The 24,758-nt window shown below is 42.0% G+C and overlaps 1 protein-coding gene across 1 annotated transcript in view; it reads left to right on the top strand.

The window, feature by feature from the left end:
• The window catches only part of LOC147683929 (uncharacterized), an 879,194-nt gene extending 860,144 nt beyond the window's left edge, over window positions 1–19,050 (top strand). The window contains 2 exon segments of the mRNA XM_086942580.1: window positions 7,793–7,921; window positions 17,476–19,050. Coding sequence (XP_086798706.1) covers window positions 7,793–7,921; window positions 17,476–17,549 — 203 coding nt within the window. The 3' untranslated portion in view covers window positions 17,550–19,050.
• The last annotated feature ends 5,708 nt before the right edge of the window (window positions 19,051–24,758 follow it).

Raw genomic sequence — 24,758 nt, 5'->3', positions numbered from 1 at the left:
CAGCTACCATTACTTTTGTTGTTGTCCAACACCATAAATGCAAAAAACACACTCCACAGGCTCCTAAAAGTCATTTCAAAGTGCAGACAGATTGTGGAGAAGGCACGCTTGTTTCTTTTTGTTTATATGCACTCGACGCGAGGCTCCTTCGTATGCGTCTCTCCCTTGCCACACTCTTGGTTACTCCCTATCGCATAGGAGCTTCCCCCATAATACCCCGTGCTGCTTTCCCACCCATTTCCTTTCTCACCGTCTCCTCCACATTGCTGTTTTTATCCTGTTTGATCCCCCACCTGCACCCTATGTTGCATCTGCCCCTCTTCCCCGTGTTGCTTCCGTCCCCCACCAGCACCCCTGTGTTACTTCACATCACTTGTTTTAAAAACCTAATCCCACCGTGCCCCCATATTGCTTCTGCCCCTCATCCCTTGAGTTGCTTTTGCCCCCTACCCACATTGCATAACATGTGGCCAATGTATCTGAATCACAGCTCCCAGGTCCAACCCTGAACTCATACTATGAGTGGACTGCTGACTTCAATTCGGCCTCTCCCTGGACCCCACCTCTTCCTATTACAACTTGTCTGTTAATAGCTGAGTTCAAAAAAACTCATGATGGTGGGTGTGGCAAAGAAAATACTGCAGCGGAAAATGTGTTAAACGAACGCAACCTTCTTGGAACAGCAGGCCTTTTGTTTCAGACGTGCCTTAGCACAGCGCTCCTGCTCAGAAAAGCGACATGTTTAAAAACTGTTCCGTAAATAGCTCATTGAAAAATCCCTTCAATTGCAGTTATTATGTAATAATTTTAAAAGACGCATTTTTCCAAGGGGCGTTATTTTTTAATGTTTGTCCGGTTTATTCTGTGGTTGGTTTCATTTCTGCAGATCATGCAGTTTTCAGCTGCGGGAATGGGAGGGGCCAGGGGAGTATGACAGCACTCCACTCACATTCTGAGGAAAGACGGCCCTTCTGGAACAGAGCAGGGGTCTTCTTTAAGCCAAGATACCCCGGTGTAGAATAAACTGATAGCCTCTTGCTTTCCCAAAGAATCAGAACCATGACAAACTCACAGCTGTGCATCCAGTCCTAGGTTACTCTTTTACAATTCATTATCAGGCATGGTAGTCCAGCTACTGGAAGGACCAGTGCTTAATTTGAGCTGGTGGTTTCTGGTGCTCAGCACCGGAACTTAAAAGCAAACACCGGTGCTTGTGACAGTCTGACTAATTTAAAGAAGATCACCACAACAACATTTAATTAGACATTCAACATACATTAACACACATTGGCATAGCCAATAGGTCTCACCTTTGGGACCTTATAAGTGTTTAGCCATGCAACAGTTGATGTTGTTGCACCAAGGATATTGTGCTGCATAACTAAATACTTATATGGTCCCAAAAGCGAGACCTATTGGCTTGTTCTAAATGGATTTTATTTTTGCGCCTTTCCATGTATCTGATATGACTTTCCACGGCAATAGCAATAGAGACTATATCAAGAATATAGCCCTAAACTGTCGGCTCTAAGCGATATAAATCTATAGAGATCCTGTCCAATCCTGGATCTTTCCCCTATTCATGCTGCTAATAGCAGTCATGGTTTCAGCCGGGGAGAAGATTACTAAATACCACCTGTGTTCATCATGTAAGTTACTTTCCTTCTCCCTATCTACTTCAGATCCCCTTTTCCCACTGTCCAATGAACATAGGTTGGAAAAATGCTGTTCCCAAACAATAGGCTGCATAAAAAAATCATCCTCTTTGATAATATATGGTACCCCTTTAGCCAACAGGCGCCAGAATGGCTGGATATCCTTCAGTGTAGACACTCTGGCTAACTTATGCCAGTAGTCTTCCTCCCAATTTCTCCCAGTGAGTGTCTGGGCTCTATTATTTGCCATCCGTCTCTCCATTATGGAAATACTATTGCCACTTTTAACAGCACTAATCAAGTGTTTCCTTGCAAACTTGCAATTCTTGTTATACCATGGCGCATCCTCCCTTCTAGTTGGTACAGTTAGGGCTGGTTGACAAAAATAATTACTAATGTGTACACACACACACACACACACACACATATATATACAAACCCCGTGCACCAAAAACCAGCGGGCAAACAACAAACGCTGGCAGCGTCGAAAATGCCGAGCCCGGAAGCTCAAACGACAACAATCCGGGCAAAACAGGGCGCTGGAAACGCAACCAACGGAAGCCACGGAAGCAGAAACAAAATCAGTAGTAAATCTCTCCAACATCAAACTTACTTCAGCTGAGACTGCGGTACTGAACTTGGGGCTTTCATATTGCCCTCCATGCAACATGAACTATGCTGACACCCGCATGGATATTTATAGGTTCACCAGAAAATTGAAACTTAAAAAATTCTTCGAACTACACCCGAAGAAGAACACTGGACCTATGATTCCTTCCAGTCCCACTTTCTCCAGCAGCCAAAGCCAGGCCAATTTTGATGCAATTTGGGACTTACAAAATCAGTCCTCCTTGGGGGACCTGAGGGATGTTCCTTTGGAATCAATTGAACAGCGAGTCACCCCATTTAAGCCGAAATCCACCTTCCAACCAATCATGGTGCATGACAATCTTGACACATTTCAGGAAAGTGTGGTCCGCGACATTAAACATCTCTATACCGCCACTAACAAGAAAAAGTTTCACATTTCAAAACAAAATCAATGTTATAAACAACTGATTGTGAAACTTAAGAAAAACAATGATGTCATCGTAAAGCAGGCCGATAAGGGCGGCAATGTGGTCCTATGGCCCAGAGAAATGTATTTACAACAGGCGGATTCACAACTGAATGATACATCTTGTTACCGCAGAAGTAACATACAGATTGTTAAGAACACATGGACTGAACAACACCGTAAACTACAAGTGTGGAGAAGTGCGGGTCTGCTCACACATGAGGAATTCAAATACCTCAAAAAAGACCATCCTGTGATTCCCTCGTGGTACTTACTCCCCAAAATTCATAAAGACACCCTTGTACCACCAGGCCGCCCGATCATCTCGGCCATAGACAGTTCCTTGGAACACGTGTCCAAATACATCGACTTTTTTTTGCAAAACCATGTTAAACAGCTTCCTTCCTATGTTAAAGATTCTTTTGATTTTCTTGCAAAAATTGAACACTTCATTTGGGAGGACAACATGGTGCTCATGACCCTGGATGTTTCATCCCTTTACACCTCAATCAGCCATGAGGATGGACTCAGAGCCATGGACCATTACCTAAACAAAGACTTACCTCTCCCCACGGCACATAACAAAATGTTGGTTGACATGACCAGAAATTGCTTAGAACAAAATTTCTTCATTTTCAATGGCGCAATCTACCATCAGGTCAGAGGTGTGGCGATGGGGGCCTGTTTCTCACCTAGCTACACGTGCCTTCACGTTGGGCTATGGGAGGAACAGGTCCTAGTCGGTCAGCACCATGATTTCTTTTCTTATAACATTGTTTTATATTTTCGTTACATTGACGATGTGTTCTTGATTTGGAGGGGGAGTGAAGATGAGGCCAGAAAGTTTGTTGATTTGATTAATTTAAACACCATTAATCTCAATTTCACGGCAAACTTCAGCACTGAGTCCATCTGTTTCCTAGATGTTGAGGTATTTGTGGAGGGCACTGGCCTTAGCACCAGACTATACAGGAAGCCGAGTGCAGGCAATACCATCTTGCATTCCAACAGTCAACACCCAGCTCACTTAATTCGGAGCATTCCCTTCGGGGAAATGCTCCGAATAAGAAGGATCTGCAGCACGGATGCCGAATGCGCGGCTGCGCAGGAAGCATGCAGATTACGCTTCCTGGCTAGGGGCTATTCCAATGAAGTTTTGGCCAAGGCTATCAAACGTTCCAACTCAGTAAGCAGGCAGGAGGCACTAATTCCCAGAATGAGTAATGCCCAACTGACTAAAGATGTGACAAAGGATGCTCAAACAGGTTCCCCCAGAGCCATTTTAACTTTTAATCGACAACATGGGGCTCTCCGTAAGATTATCAATAGGAACTGGAATCTAGTTCGCAGTGACCCCGTGATAGGTCACATGTTAGATACTAAACCCACTCTTACCTTTAGAAGATCCCCCTCAATGTCTAAAGCTCTGGTCAGCAATACCTTGGAACCTAAGACTTCTAACACCTGGTCAGCATTGAAGAAGGGTTTTAAGACTTGCCCCCAATGCAAGGCTTGCCGTTTTGGCAGTAATAGGACACATTACAAAAGTCCTTTTTTTGAGCATCCGACCGCCATTTCTAAATGGCTAACATGTAAAACAGAATATGCCGTCTATGTGTTGGAATGCCCTTGTGGGCTACAATACGTGGGCAGCACTAAGCTGCCCGCCCACAAGCGCATCCTCCAACACATAAGAGCTATTTCTGGACATGATCAGAACTATCCGGTTGCCAGGCATTTCCAGGACAAACACCTAGGCGTCCCTGATTCACTTCTCTTCTTTTTAATTGATTGTGTTGAGGCATCAAGGAGAGGAGGTGACCGTGAGGCCAAGCTCCGGCTCCTGGAGACTCGATATATTCTGGAGTTAAACACCAAACACCCTAACGGTCTCAACGACAGGGAAGACCTTTATACTTGCCTCTAATACTATTTCCATGCCTGCCCATGCCTGTCCGGATATTTTAATACCCAATCCATTGTTCCCTGTAAACTGTTTCCTGTTGTACATATGATGAATTTTTCTCTTTTAACTTCAGTACATCATTGTTTCTGGTTTTATCTTTGGAATCGTTTATGCTCAATATTTTGCACTTTACTAAACTTTTGCACTTCACTTGATGCACTTTATCTGCCTATGACAATTATCGTGACCTGCCCACTTGGGCTCAATTTTGAATGCATACTTTTTGTGTCATCTTTTTGCTGCTACCTGATATTTTTTATTTGCATCAATTGCAAATATTATACTCTTTTTTACATATTGGAATGCTTGATTTTTAACACCTTAGTATGTACATAGATGAATTTACTTATCATGTGCACATATATAATAGTGTTTTCCTATTGATCAAGTTTTGCATTTTTCCATGTTTTTAACCTGTACATATTGATTCATGTACATAATTGGCTATAACAAAATGAATTGCTTAATCTTGAATCATGGTAGCCCACTTGGGCAGAATTTACTATTCCAGTGTATACATATGCAGCAATTGCGTTTTTGAAGTATTTCCTTCATTTCTATGACACATTCATTGCACTGTCACTTTAAAAGTCCAGTTCGATACACGCTGTTTGTCATGTGATCAAGCCTCCCTGGAGGCGAAACGCGTCATGGCGGCAGCGCTGGCTTCTAGAAAATAAACACCGTTCACCAGCACCTTTTGGGTCGGCTCTTTGTTGCTAAGCATTTGGACACTTGCTGTTTCCGTGTAACAAGGTTTGCTATATATATATATATATATATATATATATATATATATATATATATATATATATATATATATATATATATATATATATATTCCAACTCAGTGATTCAGTTTCCCCCGTAATGGCGCTGCTTAGCGGTGCGCAGCTCCAGCGGCCGAACCAAGCCGCTAATAAATCCAACCACGTTAATTCCAGAAAAATCAACAAAATGAGCCGCCACTCACAGCCAGTATTCTCAGCAAACGTTTTTATTTTCTATTTGGCACAGAAAAACCAACACGGTTCGGTAGTTACATCTACCTTGCTCACGGGAGCAAGGTAGATGTAACTACCGAAACGCATTGCATTGCGGGGGCATAAGTTATAGTTAGCTCAGATAACAATAACTGCTGAATTTCCCTGGTTTTGTATGAGTGAAATTTGAGACTAACTATAACGTCCCTGTAACCTTTGTTTTTTCAGTGAATTTCTACGGCTTTTTTAAATTCTGTTTCCTAACTATAACGTCCCTGTAAATTGTTTTTTTAGTGCATTTCTATGTTTCTTAAAATGTTATTTCCTAATTGCAATCAGTAACCTTTGATAGTGGGGGCATAAGCGGCTGTATAGGTCTGTGAGTGGGTATCTGACTGGCTGTATGGGTCGGTGAATGGGTGTGTGTGTGGCTGCATGGGTCTGTGAGTGGGTGTTTGAGTGGTTTTGTGATTGTGTGAGTGGCTGTATGGGTCAGTGAGTGGGTCTGTGAATGGCTGTATGGGGCAGTGTGTAGATGTGTTACAAGCTATGTGGGTATGTAAGTGGGTTTGTGAGTGACTGTATGGGTATGTGAGTGGGTGTGTGAGTGGTTTTGTGAGTGTGTGAGTGGGTGTCTGAGTGTCTGCATGGTTATGTCATTAGCTGCATGAGTGATTGGCCCAGAACATAACATAACCAGCCCCTTTATCCAACGAGAGTCCACAGTTTTGCACAAAATGTATACCCAGTTGGAGTACTTTGTATTAGCTAATTAGTAAGTGATACATTGTTGGATAAATGTCTAGTGCATAATCTACTCTACAGCTGCATAACGGACCACAAGGAAATGTGTCCTGTGACCTTGTGAACATGTAATTTCAGAAATGTACTTGTTCCTTGAGGTATTGAGCCACACATCTGTGATAACACAAATCCTTGCTAGAGAAGACGTCGAGACTACAGAGGGGGAATCTCCACCAAAAAGGGTGCTTCCTTTTAACTTTAGGAAGTGTTTCTTTGTTTGGTGGAGATGTCCTCGTATTTCCCTGCATCAAGAATATGTCACCAAAATCAACAACTAACATGCTCACTGGCCTTTTGGTAAGCTGCCCATCAACATAGGAAAAGGTGCGAAGACCTTTGCATACACCTTAGGAAAATGGGTGTGAGGCCAAATGGATGGAACTTGCAGATGAATTTTGGCATTTGCATACTCCAGGTAATTGAAAACAGGAGAACTATTGACTCTACTCTCACCAGGAGATGACGTGAAAGAACATGTAACAATGGCCTAAGTATTTAAGGCCTTAATTATGAGGCCCCTTGCGGCCATTTTGCACCACCGGTACGTCACTTTTTTGATGATCCGGTGGTGCAATGTGCCGCAGCATATTTTCAAGGCCAGGGTAAACCACTTTATGTGGCTTTTCATGGCCTTCTATATATGTGCTCCTTTCACCCAGTACACTGCGTGAAAGGGGTGTTCCATACGTATTACTGTGGGTGTTCCTTGCAACACCCATAAAATGGGAAGCATTCCCAGATTTAAGAGGAATTGTAAACCTGGGAATGTGTCAGATTCTACTGTCACCCCAGGGGTGGCATGAGGGAGGCGCAATAAAGATAAATGTTTTCATTTCTCCTCATTTTTCCCTCTTTTTATGTGTGCTTCATTGTGTAGCACACACAGAAAAAGCAAATCGCCTCAACTGATTGATTTTGTGCAGAAAGATGTCCCTTCCTGCACAAAATCAATCAGTCCTGCAACGCAGCCACCCTGGCACCCTGGCGCAAGGGTGCCTGTTTTGGCGCATGGCAGCCCATTGTGCTCCAGCGCAGGGGAAAAGGACAGGAATCTCATAGATATGGTGCATTCCTGCCCTTTTCTTTTGATGCAGGGCAGCGCAGCAAGATTCCTTGTGGAGCTGCCCTGAGCAAAACCTCATAAATGAGGTCCTCAGTTAGGAACATCATGATATAGCTTTTGTCAATATAATTTCCAGCGGACTTCTTGAAAGTGAGTTTAATCCTCTAACTTGAACGTTAACCCCAAGTATTAATAGTATTCTCAATAAATGTGGCTAGGTTATTGAACAAATTCAGTAATACTATGATGTGGTTTTACCCACAGAATGCGGATCCAATCATTATGGTCCTAACTGCTCCCTGAGATGTCAATGTTCGAAGAAATCATACTGCAGCCCCCAAAACGGAAGTTGCACATGTCCATTTAAATGGATGGGACCAACTTGCACAGAAGGTAAATATATATGCTGATGTCACCTGCACACTTGTCCTATACAATTTATTGAAGAAATTGTACAGTCTAGAATAATCACTTTAATCTTTTAATTGAATGACATCATTTTGACTTTCTTGTTCCAAGAGTATATAATTCTTCATATTGATACCTTCTTTAATGCTCATAATTGTTTTAATTTTCCTTATCGGAGTGAGACAATTCAAATATGAATGGCTCCATTGAAGATATATAAAATGTGGTGTCTAGTTTGCAGTGGCTTGCACCCTGTCCATGTAGGGACCCTCATTCTAGTCTAGGGTAAGGGGGTCACAAAATAACACCTGTTCACCTCCTTGGTAGCTTGGCATGAGCCACCATGCTTACCTCAGAGGCAATGTGGAAAGTATTTCTACCCATACACAGTAACACAGTTAAAAAACATCAAAAAGAGCCCTTACCAGTTTAGTAAAATAGCCAATATTTATCTGAATAAAAGAAGACCAAAATGACAAACATCTAACATGCACAAGTCAAAATATCACTTTTAAAACTTTGGTCAGTAGAACCAATGGATGCATTTGTTTTAGCATAAAGTACCTTAGATATGCCAAAAATCAAATACAGTACAAGGCACCAGAAAAGCAAAGCGATGCGTCAGTTCCTTACTACTGAGGGGAGGTAATGCGTTGGTTCCTTACTGGCAAGGGAGGTGATGCATCGGTTCCTTGCCTGCAGAGGAGGGTATGCGTTTGTTCCTTACTTGCAGGAGAGGTGATGTGTTGGTTTCCAGACACGCTGCCTTGGTTCCTTGCTGCGGTTTGGTGTTGATGAAGAATCGGTACCCAGGGACAATGTGTCAAAAATCCAGATGTGCTGCATCGATGCGACAAGGGCGAAGCAGGCGCTGCATTGCTTTCACAACTGCGAAGCAGGTGCTCCGTTGAATCCACAGATGCAAAGCAGGTGCTGTCAGAGGCGAAGCAGGTTCAATGGACATCGACAACATGGGGCTTGGGACTCATGCTGTGGTGATTCTTCTGATGCCCCGGATGGGAAACGGTGGCCTGCGGTGAAAGCTGTGGTTGATACTTCAAGTAGGAACCAACCTTCGGGCAGGCAATGGCGATGCATCGATCTTTTGCCGCGATGCATCGATAAACCAGGTGCTGGGATTCGATGCATGGGTTTTTTCCATAGGTTCACCAGGTTACACTTTCAAGGGCTCAGGAATGGATTTAGCTCCACTTGACAAGTCAGGACTCTCAGCAGAAGAGCTCATGCACTAGCAAGGTGAAGTCTTTGATGGCCCTGAGGCTTCTTAACCGGAGGCAAGCTGAGCTCAAACCCTTGGAGAACCTTGGAAGCAGGATACAGAACCAAAGACCAGTCTTTTCATGCCCAGGACAGAAGCAGCAGGCCAGCACAACAAAGCAACAGGCAAAGGGGCATTCCCTTCTCTAGCATCCAGCTCTTCTTTCTGGCAGAATGTCCTCAGTCCAGAAGTGTTCTGGTTTTGGAGTGTCATGGTCTAATACTTATACACTTTTCTGTCTTTGAAGTAGACAAACTTCAAAGGAAAGTTTTTGCAGTGTACAGGACCCTGCCTTTCCCCTGACCTGGCTCCAGATATACTACAGATGGTGGAGACAGCTTTGTGTGAGGACAGGCACATCCCTATTCAGGTGTCAGTGGCAACTCCGCCCAACACTCTAGCTCTTGAAGGCCCATCGGGATATGCAAGACATTTCTCAGGTCCCTTCGTGTGACTATCCAGAATTAATGCACAAGAGCCCAAGTGTCAGACAATCCAGTCGTGTGTATTCTACAGACTGGCAGAGGCACAAAATGGTTAAGCAAGATAGTGTCCACTATCTGAAAGTGGCATTTCCAAACACATATTTTAAAAACCAATTTCTTCAAAAGATGCATTTTTAAATTGTGAGTTCAGAGACCCCAAACTCCAAATCTCTATCTGCTCCCAATGGGAAATTACTCTCAAAATATATTTCAAGGCAATCCCAATGATAGACCTTGCAATAGTGAAAAAACGAGCAGTATTTCACTAGTAGGACATGTAAAACACAACAGAACATGCCCTATTTTTTAAATATACTGCACCCATAATCATGGGGCTACCTTGGTCCTGCCTCGGGGTGTCTTGCATGTAATAAAAGGGAAGGTTTAGGGCTGGCAAGTAGGTGCATTTGCCAGGTTGAAATTGCAGTTTAAAACTGTACTCATAGACACTACATGGGGGTTCTCTTCACTAAGGTAGAAAAACCTTGACAGATTATCAGCGTTGGTGTGTTCTGTTCCAAGGCCGTGTTCCACCTTAAAGTCCATTCCCTGTAGGGAGATAGGCCATCTCAGCAGCTTTGGGCTATCGCCCCTCATCTTCATTAAACATCTGAGGGGCCTGTTGTCTGGCTGAACCAGGAAGTGAGTCCCGACCAAGTAGGGCCTAAGCTTCTTCAGCGCACAAACAACAGCAAAAGCTTTCCTTTCAATGTTGCTCCACCTCTGTTCCTGAGGAAGTAACCTCCTACTAAAGAAGGCTACGGGTTGATCTAGGCCCTCTTCATTCAGCTGTGAAAGCACAGCTCCCACATCATGCTCTGGGACATCATTCTGCATCACAAACTCATTGGAGAAGTCAGGAGCCTTGAGCACGGGCGCTTTGCACATGGCCACCTACAGGGTTTCAAAAGCAGTCTGGCAGGCCTCAGTCCAGATCACCTGACAGGGCTGTTTCCTCGAAGTCTGCTCTGTCAAAGAGGCTACAATGGTGCCATACCTCTTGACGAACCTGTGGTAGTATTCGGTTAGGACTAAGAAGGTACCCAAGCCAGAATGGTGTCAATCTTGGGTTGTAGGGGGGCCACCCGGCTGCTTCTTACCTGCTGTACACCACAGACCCCTGCCCTATCTGCCACTTACTGACTTTGATAGTGAGGTCTACGCTCTGCAGGGCCTTCAACTCCTCCTGAAGATGGTACAAATGGTCCTCCCAACTGGAGCTGAAGACTGAAACATCATCAAGATAGGTGGCACTGAAGTTCTCCAACCCGCCAGGACCTGAATGACCAACCTTTAGAATGTGGCAGGGGCATTCGTCAACCCAGAAGGCATAAGCCAGAACTGGAAGTGTCCTTCTTGCTTTGGAAATGCTGACCTCTCTGGTGCCCTGTGAGTCAAGACAAGCTGCCGGTACCCAGATGTTAGATCAAACGTACTGAGGAACTTGGCAGCTCCCAGTGGGTCAATGAGCTTATCATATCAGGGATGAGGTGTGTGTAAGTCTTGGTGACATCATTGAGCCTATTGGTAGCCCCGCAGAACAGCAGTTCATCAGTGACACCAGATTGGGCAGACTTACAACCAACCACTTGGCTGAACCAAGGGCAGCTGGAGGGCTGAATCAGCTCTAGGGTTAGTATCCTTGAAGCAGGTCCAATAATGATTTGGAAACAGAAGCAGTCTTTAGAAGAATGTTTTTTGTAGAAAGCATCCCATCCAACCACCAACAGAACAACTGGAACAACTGAACAGGTTTACATCTAAAGTCACCAACAATCCATGACATCACACTATGACCCTAAGTGATTCTATCATGACATAGCTAGCATTCCACACTCATATTTACAAGGCACATTAAAACACACCTCCACTCTTTACACAAATTAAACACAATACAAAACCATCTAAACAGATTAAATATAAAAGAAGATGTCTTATACATAATCAGAGAGATACAGTGGTTGTTTTCTAACTCCCGATGAGCTACGAGCTTCATTTTTTCTACCATTGTTTGCATGATTTCCATCCATATTGTCCAAATGGAAACAACTCCCATCCACATAGCCCTCTAAGGTATGATCTAATTTACCTTTAACAACAACCACTCTATTCAAATTCCATATGCGGTAATCCTGTGTTTTAACAGCATTCCTAAACACTTTTATCACTTTAATGGGTTTCAAACATTTTGAGCTGGCACCACTCATTAAGCCAGGACGTTTTATCATTACCAAGTCTCCCACCGTTACCTTAGTTGTTTTCACCCCTTTTTGCATCAAAATAACATTTTCTTGACTTAGCTTTCTCTTCTTCTTTTTTTTATCTCAATACCATCACATTTATCCTCTTTACCTCTGCTAATTTCATACTTGTTAATCCACCCTGGTTCCACACTAGTGTTAGGAACTGGACCTCTAAACAATAGAAATGGTGTTTTCCCTGTTGTGGAATGTGGAAATAATCGATACTACTCAACTTTTCTCAAAACCTCAGCTCTCCAATCAATTGAGGCTGATTTTGCAATAGAAATCGTGTCCTTAATCACTCGATTAAATCTCTCGATCATGCGATTTCCTTCTGGGTGATATATTGAACAGGTTTTGTGAGTGACACCTTTAGAAGAGAGAAACTTCTTCATTTCCTCCGATACAAGCTGTACCCCATTATCTGTCAGCAATGAACTGGGAATTCCTTCTCTTGAAAATAACTCTTTCAAGCATTTTATGATATGCTTAGAATCAATGCTTGACAAAAAAAATACCTCCAGCCACCGTGAAAACATGTCAATAACAGCCAGCACATAAATTTGTGTGCCATTGTTACTGTTTGGACCTAGAATATCCAAGGCAACATCTTGCCATGGCCCAGAGGTTCGTCTTCCTTATACCATTGGTTGTACACGTGGACACTTGGACTTATCACTAAGGGTACACGCAACACAGTCACGAATCATACGCTCCACTTGGTTATCCATCCCTGGCCACCAATACGAAATACGGAATCTCTCCTTACACTTTGACACCCCATCATGAGTTGAATGCACTTTCTCTATAATCTCCTTCCTAAGTGTAGCAGGTGGTATGACTCGTGTACCACGGAACAGCAACCCTTTGTCAAAAGCAAGTTCATTACGTAGAGGCCAATAATTTCTACAATCATCAGATCCTTCCTAATTGCTCATCCAACCCTTGTTGATCAATCTCACCACTTCATTCAACACCTCATCATCCTGCATCTCTTTGCACCATTTTCCCTCAGAAATTACTTCATGTTCAACTGCACAAACCCATTCCTCACCGTCTTCAACTTCCTCATCCAAAGCCTAAGATTTAGGGGTTAATCTAGACATCTTGCAAACCGATCACCCACTTTGTAATTCTCCCTGAAATTAGATCAAGACCTTTTTTCGTAAATATCTTCACCAAAGGTTTGTGATCAGTTCGCACCTCAAACTCAACACCCCACAAAAACTTTTTTAATTTTTTGACTGCCCAGAAAACCGCCAATGATTCCCTTTCGACTTCTGAGTATCTCGTTTCTGGATCTCTAAGTGTGCGAGACAAAAACATTATTGTTTGCATTCCATCAGGGCCCCTTTGTTGCAAAACCACCCCTAAACCTTTCTCGCTTGCATCAGTAATGAGAATTGGTTTGAGGTCCGGATTGAAACTACTACAATCAGCAAAATTCTTCATACATTTAGAGTAATATTCTACAACTCCCAAAAATGTCATAAGATCACTCTTACATGAAGGCGAACTCATCTCCTGAATAGTATTCACTAATTCAGCCTTAGGTTTCACACCTCCACTGGTAATATTGTGTCCCAAATAGTTTATAGTATCTGTCTTAAACCTACATTTCTCCACCTTGATGGTTAAATTGTACAACCTTTCCAGAGTTTTCCTAAGCCTTCCATCATGTTGCTCTTCATCATCACCATATATTAATATGTCATCTTGGTAAACATAAGTGCCATCAAGCCCACACAAAACCTTTTCCATGACCCTCTGGAAGACCGAAGAGGCTGACACTAAACCAAAGGGCATACGCTTAAACCTAAAAGTTCCAAAGGGTGTTATAAAAGAGGTGAGGTCCTTGCAAGAGTCATCAAGTTCAATCTGATGATATGCTGAAGTAAGATCAATGGTGCTAAATACCTTAGCACTACCTAATAAAAAAGCTCCCAATCGTTAAGTGTTTTAAAAGAGTCGCATTCACTCTTTAAGCATTGTTAAATGAATCCAAATGAATCCAAGAACAGTAGCGCAAGTTATTAATGTCTAATATGCTCCTCACCAATCTTCCTTTGTTGAGATGCTTTTCTTCTTTTACTGCCGACTACGCCAGTGAAGCAGGTCCAATAATGACTTGGAAACAGAAGCAGTCTTTAGAAGAAGGTTTATTGTAGAAAGCATCCCATCCAACCACCAACAGGACAACTGGAACAACTGTACAGGTTTACATCTAAAGTCACCAACAATCCATGACATCACACTATGACCCTAAGTGATTCTATCATGACATAGCTACCATTCCACACTCATATTTACAAGGCACATTACCACAATCCTGGAAACCTCTTCCTTAATGCTAGCCTTCACTCTGTCAGTCAGCCTGTACATCTTGTGTTTCACAGGTGGACTATCCCCGGTATCGATGTTATGAGTGCACCAATGTGTGACTCCTGGGGTGAGTGAAAACAGAGTTGCAAGTTGTACCAGCAACTGGCAACAGTCATTCTGTTGCTCTAGGGTCAGTGTAGGGGAGGGGATCACATCTTCCACTGACCAATCCTGCTCTTGGGCAGACAGGAGGTTGGGGAGAGGTTCACTCTCCTCTTCCACCCCATCATATGTAGTCAAGAGCATGGTCAACTCAAACCTCTCGAAGTGGGGTTTCAGACATTTCATGTGCAGGACCCTCAAGGGGTTCTTAGGAGTATGCAAGTCCACCAGGTAGTTGACATCACTCTTGCATTCCTTCACCTAAAATAGACCAAACCACTTATCTTGTAGAGTGTGGGGGTCTACTGGCTGCATCATCCACACCTTTTGACCAGACTGAAACTCAACAATAGTGGTATTTTGGTTTTACAAGTGTTTCATATCCTCCTGGCTAGCTTATAGGTTCTCTTGGGCAAGTTTCCTGAAGCGTGATGTTGGGTTCTGGAAGGCCAGCATGTAACTGAATACATCCTGGGGTGGCTTCTAAGGAGCTTGCTTCTAGCCCTCCTTTACCAAAATGAGAGGTCCTCTTACAGGGTTTAACCCATCCCCTTTCTTCAGTACCTCAATGTAGGCAAATAGAAAGCATAGTAAGAAGATGTCCCACTTACACCTCATGGGTTCTGACATGCCGGCAATCATGCCTTTCAGGGTGCAGATGAACCTTTCAACAAACACATTGCTATGGTGGTGCTAAGGGATGGGGAACCTGTAGTTCTCTCCACACTCCTTCCACATGGCCTTCATGCACAGCAACATGAAGCTGGTCATCCGGTCAGATACCACCTCTTTGGGGAAACTCATGTGGGTAAAGATCCCCATCAGTGCCTGGGCCACGACAGGTGCCGTCACCGTCCTCAGGAGGGTTAGGTTTGGGTGCCGGGTGGCTTGGTCCACCAAGACCAGGAAAACCTGTTGCCCATGGCTATCTTGGAATCCAGAGAACCCACAATCTCAATGCCCACCTGCTTGAAAGGGGTGCTCATGGCAGCAGGGAATGGTTGCAGGGGATCCTTAAATCTTCCTTCATTCATGTCACTTGCTTGGCAAGTCTGGCAGGAACCACAGAACGCATCTGAGGTTTTTCTCATTTGGGGCCAGTAAAAGTAGGTGACAAGCCTGTCAAGGTCTTGCCTGTCCCAAATGACCTGCCAGAGGCACATCATGAGCCAAACCAAGTAGGTATGCTCTGAAAGGCTGGGATACCACCAGCACACAAGTTGCCCCAGGCTCAGCAAACTTAGGCTCGCTACATAGGAGACCATTCACCCAATAGATCAAGTGAGATCCAGACTCTTTTCCAGCTGCCTGGACTTCAGCCTGCTGCCGAAGACTCACTGGAGTAGGGCTGCGTGGAATTCCTCCCTGGTGGGACCCTTTTCCTGCTGCCAATGGGTCAGCTCAGGCAGGTTCCCCATTTATGCCACTTCTTTCCCCTTAGGTTCTGGGGCATCCCCCTCAGGTTCAGCCTCCCCCCGGACCGTGGGAATTTCCAGAGTGGATTTCCTGTACCCCTTGCCCTCCTCTTCTTTGCTGTTACCTGGGCCACTCTATCAAGCTCCAGGTCCTTCTGATCATCCTGGGCTGCCAGGTACCCCCTCCACTCAAAGAGAACCTGCACCTCCTTACAATGTTGCTCGCTGTTGTCTACTGCAACTACTTGGTGAAGCACTCCAAGGACCATTTGCTCTTCAGACACGAGGTGATACCTGACAGTAGTAGCTCCTGTGTCTTTCAGAGCCTCTATCCTATGTCCATTATTGGTCACCCACTGCCTGTATTTCTTAGTTTATCAGGCATGAGGTTTCTCTGGACCATCTCACTGTCCCATAGTGAGACAAGGGTCATGTCAGCTGGTTCCCCACACCCACCTGGAACTAACCCCCTAAGGGCGACACTGGCCGTCATGGTGACTTGCCACTGGTGAGGGCCTGTGCCCGTTTGGAACACGTGGGACTTCTAATGTGCCCTTCCTAGCTACATTCAAGCACTTCAGAGGTCCCTTCCCTCCAGGATTTGGTACATATTTTGTATTTAATTATACAATATTAAATAACCTATTTTGAATTTTGAAAATAATGTAACAATAAATCTTTTTTATTGTTAGTGCAGTATAGGCCTTTTAAGGTATGGTAATACAATATTTGAAAAGCAAAGGTTAAAGTGAAATTATAGTCAGATATAGTTATTATGTCTTACTTTACATTAAAAACCAAGACAAATTCTCAAAAAAACTTTTTTCAAGTTAGGTGAGCATTTCAGTTAAAACGTTAGTATTTTAAACACACAAAAAACACTGAAATTCACCAGTTATATTAAACAGTAGTAATTATAATTCACGCACTGCTTATTACCTCACATATTGCATCCCCTATGACATGTTCTATCACATCACTGATAACATCAGTGCTATATCTGAAATTGCATCATTGATTACAACACTGTGGATTGCAGGGTCACAAGTTATTGTTACTTAATGTAACCAGAACTGGTGAATGTCAGTGTTTTTTTAGTTTAAAATGTATCATTTTAACTGAGATGTTCTGATAAATTATAGCCTATAGTCACTTTAACCTTTGTTATTTCATTGAATCCACAAATGTACATATACAGACAGAGAGTTTGCATGAGCCTTTACACTCCCTCATTAAATAAAGAAAAAATGCTCCTGAGTCTAATGCCCATTTTGTAGATAACAGTATACATCTGTACACTTTTAATTAAGCATAGTTTGAACATGGGATCTTACACTGTGGTGCATGTGCAAATTCCCACCCTTTGCATTTTTCTCCCATTCAATTTTCCTTGTGAACTAGGCCCTAGATATTATGCTGCAAACATGTGCTTCTGTGGGATTGCAACCAGCTCAGCTGTAGCAAATCGTTTAAAAGACAATTCAAGTATTGTTTACTTTGCTGGGGAGTGTTACAAGTTCACATAAGTTGTATATTTCATTCTGCTTATGTGGCATTCGTGAATTAAACTCAATTTAAGATATATATTCATCATATTTTATCTATTACGTAATCATTCTGCTTCATTCGCCAGGTGGACCCCCAACGCTTCCTGAAAATGATCACCAGTCAGGGAATGCATTGCCAAGATCTCTAACACATGTATAAATCAGATGAATGTACAGCAGAAAAGAAATGGAATTTTCAATCCAAGAATGTATTTAGTACTGCAGTTTGGATTTTACACCAAGTTCCTATTGAGCAGCACTGAATGACAAAGTGACTTTGGAGGTTACATTGAACATTGATTATGCCAGGCAAAGTGTTTAAACAGCTGGGTTTACTGATGCCAAGTCTGGTGCTAGGTGAACTACTCATATTGTCTATTTATGAAATATTGGCCAGTTGATATGTGATGGCTACTCCATGTAACTGAGGAAGTATCTAACTAATTTAACCATAAGGAATTTCATGATAAAGAGCGCAACCTAAAACACTGCTTGGGCACTTGCACTTATAAATGTTGGGGTGGGATTTGAAATCATAGCTTTTGAAAGAAAACCTTGAAGCACAGTATTCTTTAAATAGAGTTACTTCAGCTGTTGTGCATAAGGGTAGCGTTGAACATATCTCACGTCCCAACCTTTAGTCTGTTTTGTTTATTTGTGCCAAACTTGAGGTCTGTTTCACCTTGGTAGGTCCCAAGTGTTATTGTAATGCATGGTGCTAAAGAAAGTATCTCTTTTACCTAAATTTGAAGATTTCCCATTATTGAAGATCTGTGGCACGCAATAGGGTATTTAGTAACTTTGTGAGGCAAAGCCCTGACTAAAACGAGTTGAAGTCCTGAGTGCACAATGATGTCACTTCCCTCACAAATACAGATAACTTATGTGGATCTCCAAAAATTGTCCATACCAGGCTGTTTTAACATCTGCAAAAGATATGAATTAACGAATTTAACTAGAACCAAAGCACAAGTTAAATGCATGCAGTGATATGTGATTTAACATTTCATTAAGTAGATCTAAGGAGTAAGGACCCAGTGGCTTTCCTAAGTAAAGTGAGTGCAACATTTTATGTGTGAAGCAGTAATTTATGAAGTTGGCAGTATTGTGGTGGTAATATGAAGTTAACCTCTTTGCAATGCAGCTACAAGGGTGTGAGTGTATTGTTGTTTATTAGCACACATGTTCTAGATGCCTTGTTTTATGGGCCCAGTGTTATTTTCAATAGTTTGTCATAAGTGCATTCTCACCATTCCTGATGGTATGAAATGTGCAGCCTTTTTTTGTATGTGTTCTTTTCTCCTAAGTTTGTTCAAGCTGTCTAAAACTGAAGAAGATCAAACCTAGAGGAAGTATGTTATCAAACATATTATATTTCACTTTATGAATTCCTCAGCCTTAATCTGATTCAGTAGAAGTTGGTTGACGTTTTCCTAAATACAAATTGTACTGAAACCTCATTATTTACAAAGACTCACAATACAATGTAGTTTATAATATAATCCCTAAACAATAGTAAAGTGAGCATGATTGACACTTTGTAAAGTGTCTGTAACTCTCAACTTTTAGTATTCTAAATCTCAACTGTGAATGCATTTTTTATGACTTCGTATTGTGAGATATATATATAGAGCTCTACTTTGCAAACAGACTAGTAGTTGCAGCTAATGGACATCTGCTGTTGCCATAATAGTGGATTTGTTTATAGAATAGTATAATAGAATGAAGGAATGATAGTAGTTTTTACGGCAGTTCATATATGCCAAAACTTGAACTTCTGAGGGGTAGTTATAGGCTAACATTATAGGACTTTTGGCTTTAACTAGAGTTTAGTGATCAGACTACTCTATCACAAATGCGGCACATGTCCCGCCTACCATTATTACAAGTACGTTATAGACTATTGCACTTGTAGTACTATAGACATGTTATCCGCCAGGTTTTGATGAAGTATCCCATCCAGTAAACTTTAAATAAGGCCCTATGGCTGGATGTACAACGTTCTTTTGAGGTCGAAGAGATCCGATTCACAGACCGCAAAAAGGTTTTTTCAATGTACAAAAGGCAAATTTGCATTTGCTACCAAATACTGATTATTTTTGGAAGGGGCTTCCCTTCCAAATACCAAAACAAAATGCAATGTACTAATGTTTTGTGACCACATTCCTGTGGTTAAACAGTAATACTTTACCACCATTTTACAACTGGTGGTAACCCATACGCAAAGGGGGAGTACCTTAGGGACTACTTCCCTCGGGTCCCCTTCCCCCTTGAGAATGTTAAAAAAAAAGTTTAATTCTTAAACAAATGAAAGCGAACATTTCATTTTTTTTTCTTTTTAAATGCATCCCATTTTCCTTTAAGTAAAATGGAGAGAATTAAACAAAAAAGATTGCTTTATTAAAAAGCAATCACAGACATAGTAATCTGCTGACCTCAGCAGGCCACCATTCTTGTGATGGCTGTGATGTCTAATGGGTAGCAAATTGCAACCTACCTCATTAATATGCATGAGGTAGGTCTGTTTGTGACTTAGAATTGCTAATGAAACTCAAAAGAGTTTCATTTTTTAGGAATACCGATTTCCTAATTGCGATTCAGAGAGACTCGCAATTAAGAAATTGGTATTCCTAATGTTTGTACATCTGGCCCTATGTTCTTTAAATCTTATTATCGTCATATTTACAACAGGTTTTATGGCATTACACTGTTGCTAGTGATTTATCTTGGGCTACCCAAGGTTTTATGCCACACCTCTTAGCTGCGTAGCTGTAGAATATCATTATGCTGTATCAATCAGATTTTGAGACGAGATTGTTCTCTCTGTCATAGCTTGAAAAATACTCCTGTAAAATAACATATATTTGCCAAAAATTAACTTTTTATTATTGAAATTAATATGCTGATTTCCCCAGTAAAAGACACGGTTGCATTCTTAATAATGTGGCTGTTCTGTTTCATGATGAAGTGTGTGATGTGTTTTACTTGTAGTCTGTTCATGCACTGTTAATTCAGTGTACCATTAATGAAGTAAACATCATTGAAATAGATTTTGATTTATGAGGGGAAAAGTAAATAGTGCAACATCTTTATTTAAAATTGGAAACATAAATGAAAATGTGCCCTACATGGTTTTAAATATAGATATCTGTGCTATTTACATATGAAAAAAACTGATTGCAGTTTTATATGGACATACATAAAACATGTATTCTACAGTGCAATTAAAAACTGTAAAATACCATGGGCCAGATGTAGGTGGCCGTTTCAGGCCATTTACCGATCGGTAACGGCCGATTTTGGCCGTTACCGATCGGTAAATGGGTGACAGGTATGTAGGGGGCATTTTTTTACCGATTCGGTAAAATTACCGAATCGGTAATTTTACCGATTCAGTAAAATAAAAATTCGGTAAATTTACCGAATCTGAGGCTCCCAGATGTAGGTGGAACTCTTCTGAGTCCCAGAGGCCTTACAGAATCGGTATTTTACCATCAAATCCAATTTTATGGTAAAATACCGATTCCGGTGTGCATGCACACATGTGACAGGTGACACCCCCTGCACCCTTGTGGAAATCGGTATTCAAAGCTCATGGGAATGAATGGGCATTAACGATTCGGTATTTACCGAATCGGTAAATACCGAATACTTCCGATTCGGTATTCCAGCACATCTGGAATACCTACATGTCCACAGCTTAGATTTACCGATTTTTAATTACCGAATCGGTAAAATTCGGTAATTAAAAATCGGTAAATCTATTTTACCTACATCTAGCCCCATGTGTATTATGTTGGTTCCAGAGTAATACTACTATATCATTCAATGGAAGTGTTTGATAGGATTCCTTTTGCAGAGATAATGGGCATAATATTATTAGGGTCAGACGGAAGAGATTCAAATAAGTGCACAGAACCTCAATGTTGTTGTTTAATGCCAGTTTGAGCGTGCGTGCAATTTGGTAAATTCTAAATGTATTTAGTTGTAATATGTTATGTCAACATGCAAAATAGTCTCAAATGTTTTAGGTTGTTTAATGTGTTCATGCAAAGTCATATTTCAAATAAGAAATTGGCATGGGATAACAGCAATATAATGTTTCAACTGATTATTTGTTCTGAAAAACTATTTTTAATCCTGATTACGTACTGTACTCAAGACTCAGGCTTTTTTTTAAATTGGTGCTAGGTTTTAATAAATATTTTAGTTAAAAGTTGTGTTCTCATCTCTTTCTTCGTACATACTTTTATTGATTCATACTTTCTACCAATCATCAAAGGAAATAAACAAAAATGTGTCACTGCAATCAGTCAAGATCATATTTCACTTTATTTAAAGCAAGTATACATGTATATTTTTATTTATGTATATGATGATGTGTTTGCTTCCCTCATTCAGGGATTTCTTAAGGATTTGGGGTGCTTCGGGCCAAATATAATTTGGGGCATCCTGGTCACAAGTCGGAGTTTTCTATACACTTTCTGCTCATTCATGTCCTTGGTGACCTTAGTTAGCTCCTTGAACCCTCCTTCCTTGGTCAGCCTATAACTGGTCCCAACCCTGGAGCAAACAGTTTCTCTCTGGCTGGCCAGCACCAGAAAAACAGAAAGATTATCAGCCTGAACAAGATGCTGAATGTGGTTCAATGGACTAGTTTCTCACCTTTTGGGTCTGTGCATATGGAGTTTGCTTCTTTTTGTGTTTACTGCACTCCAGTCCCTTCTTTGCCAGGAACATGGACTCTGTGCCAGGAGGCGCTAGGCTGTGATTGCACCTACCCAGCAGTACCTTGACGTGGATGGTGCAATCATGAAGAGAGCATATAATGCTACAATGCGCATTGACACAGCCATCCTGTCAGAAAAACAAACAGACGAATGGTCCAACCAAGCTTTCTACCCACAATCTATGTAGTTACACTGTAGCTAGACTGTCAGGTCCATTCATGTATGTGCTGGTGGGTACTTTTATTTATTGCTCTGCCTATGCTGTGAGCTATGGTATTTAGAGTCAGGAGGTATTGACTACCTGGCAGCACCTCCAAAAGCACTATGCAGTCACTGAGATACCACACCCTTGCCAATCTGTACTGCACAGTAAGTCTCACATGCGGTAAAGGGCCGTGCATCAAGGCTGAGCCTGTGCACTTTATAAAGTTCGAGTGCTTGCTGAATCAAAAGAGAATAAAATAGGTATTTTCTTTAACGGTCGCTGTCGCTCAGGTAAAGGCCAGACTGGCTGGACAGTCTGTCCCGGCTCAAAAAATACAGAAGTAAGTAAAAAAATTGTTATTTTATAACTATAGACAGTGTGGGCCGTCCGGTAATTTTAATAAGGGGGCCCCTTTAAAGGTGGCGACCCTGGGCCAGAGCCCACTTTACGCATGTCTTCAAATGTCTCTGCCCTTCTTAACAGAACATGGACGCACTGCTGGGATATGCCGCTATTTGTTTTTATTAACACGAATAATGTGGCACAAGTCAATGCGTTTCGGCCTCTCTGGCCTTGAGGGGAATGAACAGCCATGAAATAGCGAAACGAAAATAGTCCCAGGCTGTCTTGGTCGCCCCATGTGATGCACAGACAAAGAAATGTTACCAAAACAATTTATATTTACAAAAGTTACCCCAAAAATATTTGTTTTAAAATATTTGCATCCAAATGTTCCTTTTTACCAATGTTAACACATTGCCCACAATTATTCAATTACTATGTACCCTTAATAATGGCTACACACAGTCATACACATGGAACAACTACTTCATAAACATTGCAAAACAAACTGTAATCCAGTGGAGAAATGTGCATGCCCACTCTGCATGTTTCCAACTTTTCTTTTATCAAAATGCAATGTCCAACATGGTTGCACAATGGGATTTGTCATATCCTAAGACCTACATAAATCCAAACAGGTGCATTAATGTTTTTAACCAGAAGAGAGCTGGAATGTAGATAGTACAGGAATGTCTGGGATAATTCTATTGCTAGTATGATAAGTGCTGATTCATCAATAATGATGGCGTTATAGTTTTTGATGTCATCTCGTGTGGATTCTTATTAAGGGCTGGGGGTGAATGAAATATTTGCACTTGTTATATGATTATACCACATTAACATGAATATTTACTTTGAGTTGTAACTTAATTACTTACATCCTGGTGTTGACATTTATGTACTGTTTTTGTTCCTATGAATTATTCAAGAAAGGAATGTAGAATGATAAGGCATACCTTGATCCCTTTTTATTCCCCTTTGATGTCATAGCCTTTTTAATGCAAATGTAATGAAAGAACATTATCCCTCACATACCCCACATATATCCCTTGCCTACATCAAATATTTCCATAACGTTCTGTTTTTCCATACTGATTCTGTCTATGGCTTGATAAGCTGGGTCAACTGTCTCATTTAGCACTCGTGACATCGAGTGCAAGCTAACATTGCTGCAGCAAGATGCTGACTCTGTTGGCAGTCACACATTATAAGTGGAATCTAAGGTTCAAGAAATGGAGCGTAAAATGGAGGAGATGGAAAACACAACAAAAGGGCTCCAGGAACAGCTCCCAGTCAATACCCTAAAATGTGAAGATCTTGAGAACAGAGCTCGAAGAGTCAATGTTCACCTGAAGAATCTGGAGGAGGGAGGGGAAAGGACGGATCTGGAAGCCTTTGTCTTGGGGGTATTCGAAGAAGTCTTCAGACCGGGAGGCACAAAGAAAAAAATCGACAGGGTGCACAGCGTGGGCCCGCCACTCTCCGGAGGGAACAAGCGACCAAGGGACGTCATGGCTAAACTACACTCCCACAAGAATAGGGAGGCTATCCTTCAGGCAGCAAGATCGAAAGAGAAGATATCCTTCCAAGGAATTATGTGTGAGCTATTCCAGGATGTGGCTCCAGCGGCACTGACACACAGGCAACAAATGCGACCAGTCACTGACAGATTACGGCGAGAGCATATAAAATACAAATGGACCTACCCCTGTGAAATTTCTTTTTCACTACATAATAGGCAACACCACTGCACCTCCTATGCGGAAGCGGTAGAACTTTTGGGCTTGGCAAATCCAGAAGATTGGGGGCACGGTTCCTCATAAGGCGACCCAGGGAAAAAGACGGTGGAGAAAAATAAAGCGGGACAATGGCAGGGGCAGAAAAGGTTGAAATCCCTAAAAAGAAAATAACCCCAAAGGAGAGCATAGATCGACAGAGAGGCGGATAGGGCTGATTTCTGAACACCTTGCCATGTGCGAGGGATAAGGACGAGGGCCAATGATGCAGGAACACAATGGAAGTTTGAAGGTGCCTGGGGGAGCAAGAGCATCAATAATTAACTTTGATTCTAGGGGACAGGCGGGTGAGGTGA

The sequence above is a fragment of the Lissotriton vulgaris genome, chromosome 11, assembly GCF_964263255.1.
Source record: "Lissotriton vulgaris chromosome 11, aLisVul1.2, whole genome shotgun sequence".
Lineage (NCBI taxonomy): Eukaryota > Metazoa > Chordata > Amphibia > Caudata > Salamandridae > Lissotriton > Lissotriton vulgaris.
This window is presented reverse-complemented; position numbering and strand designations above follow the sequence as displayed.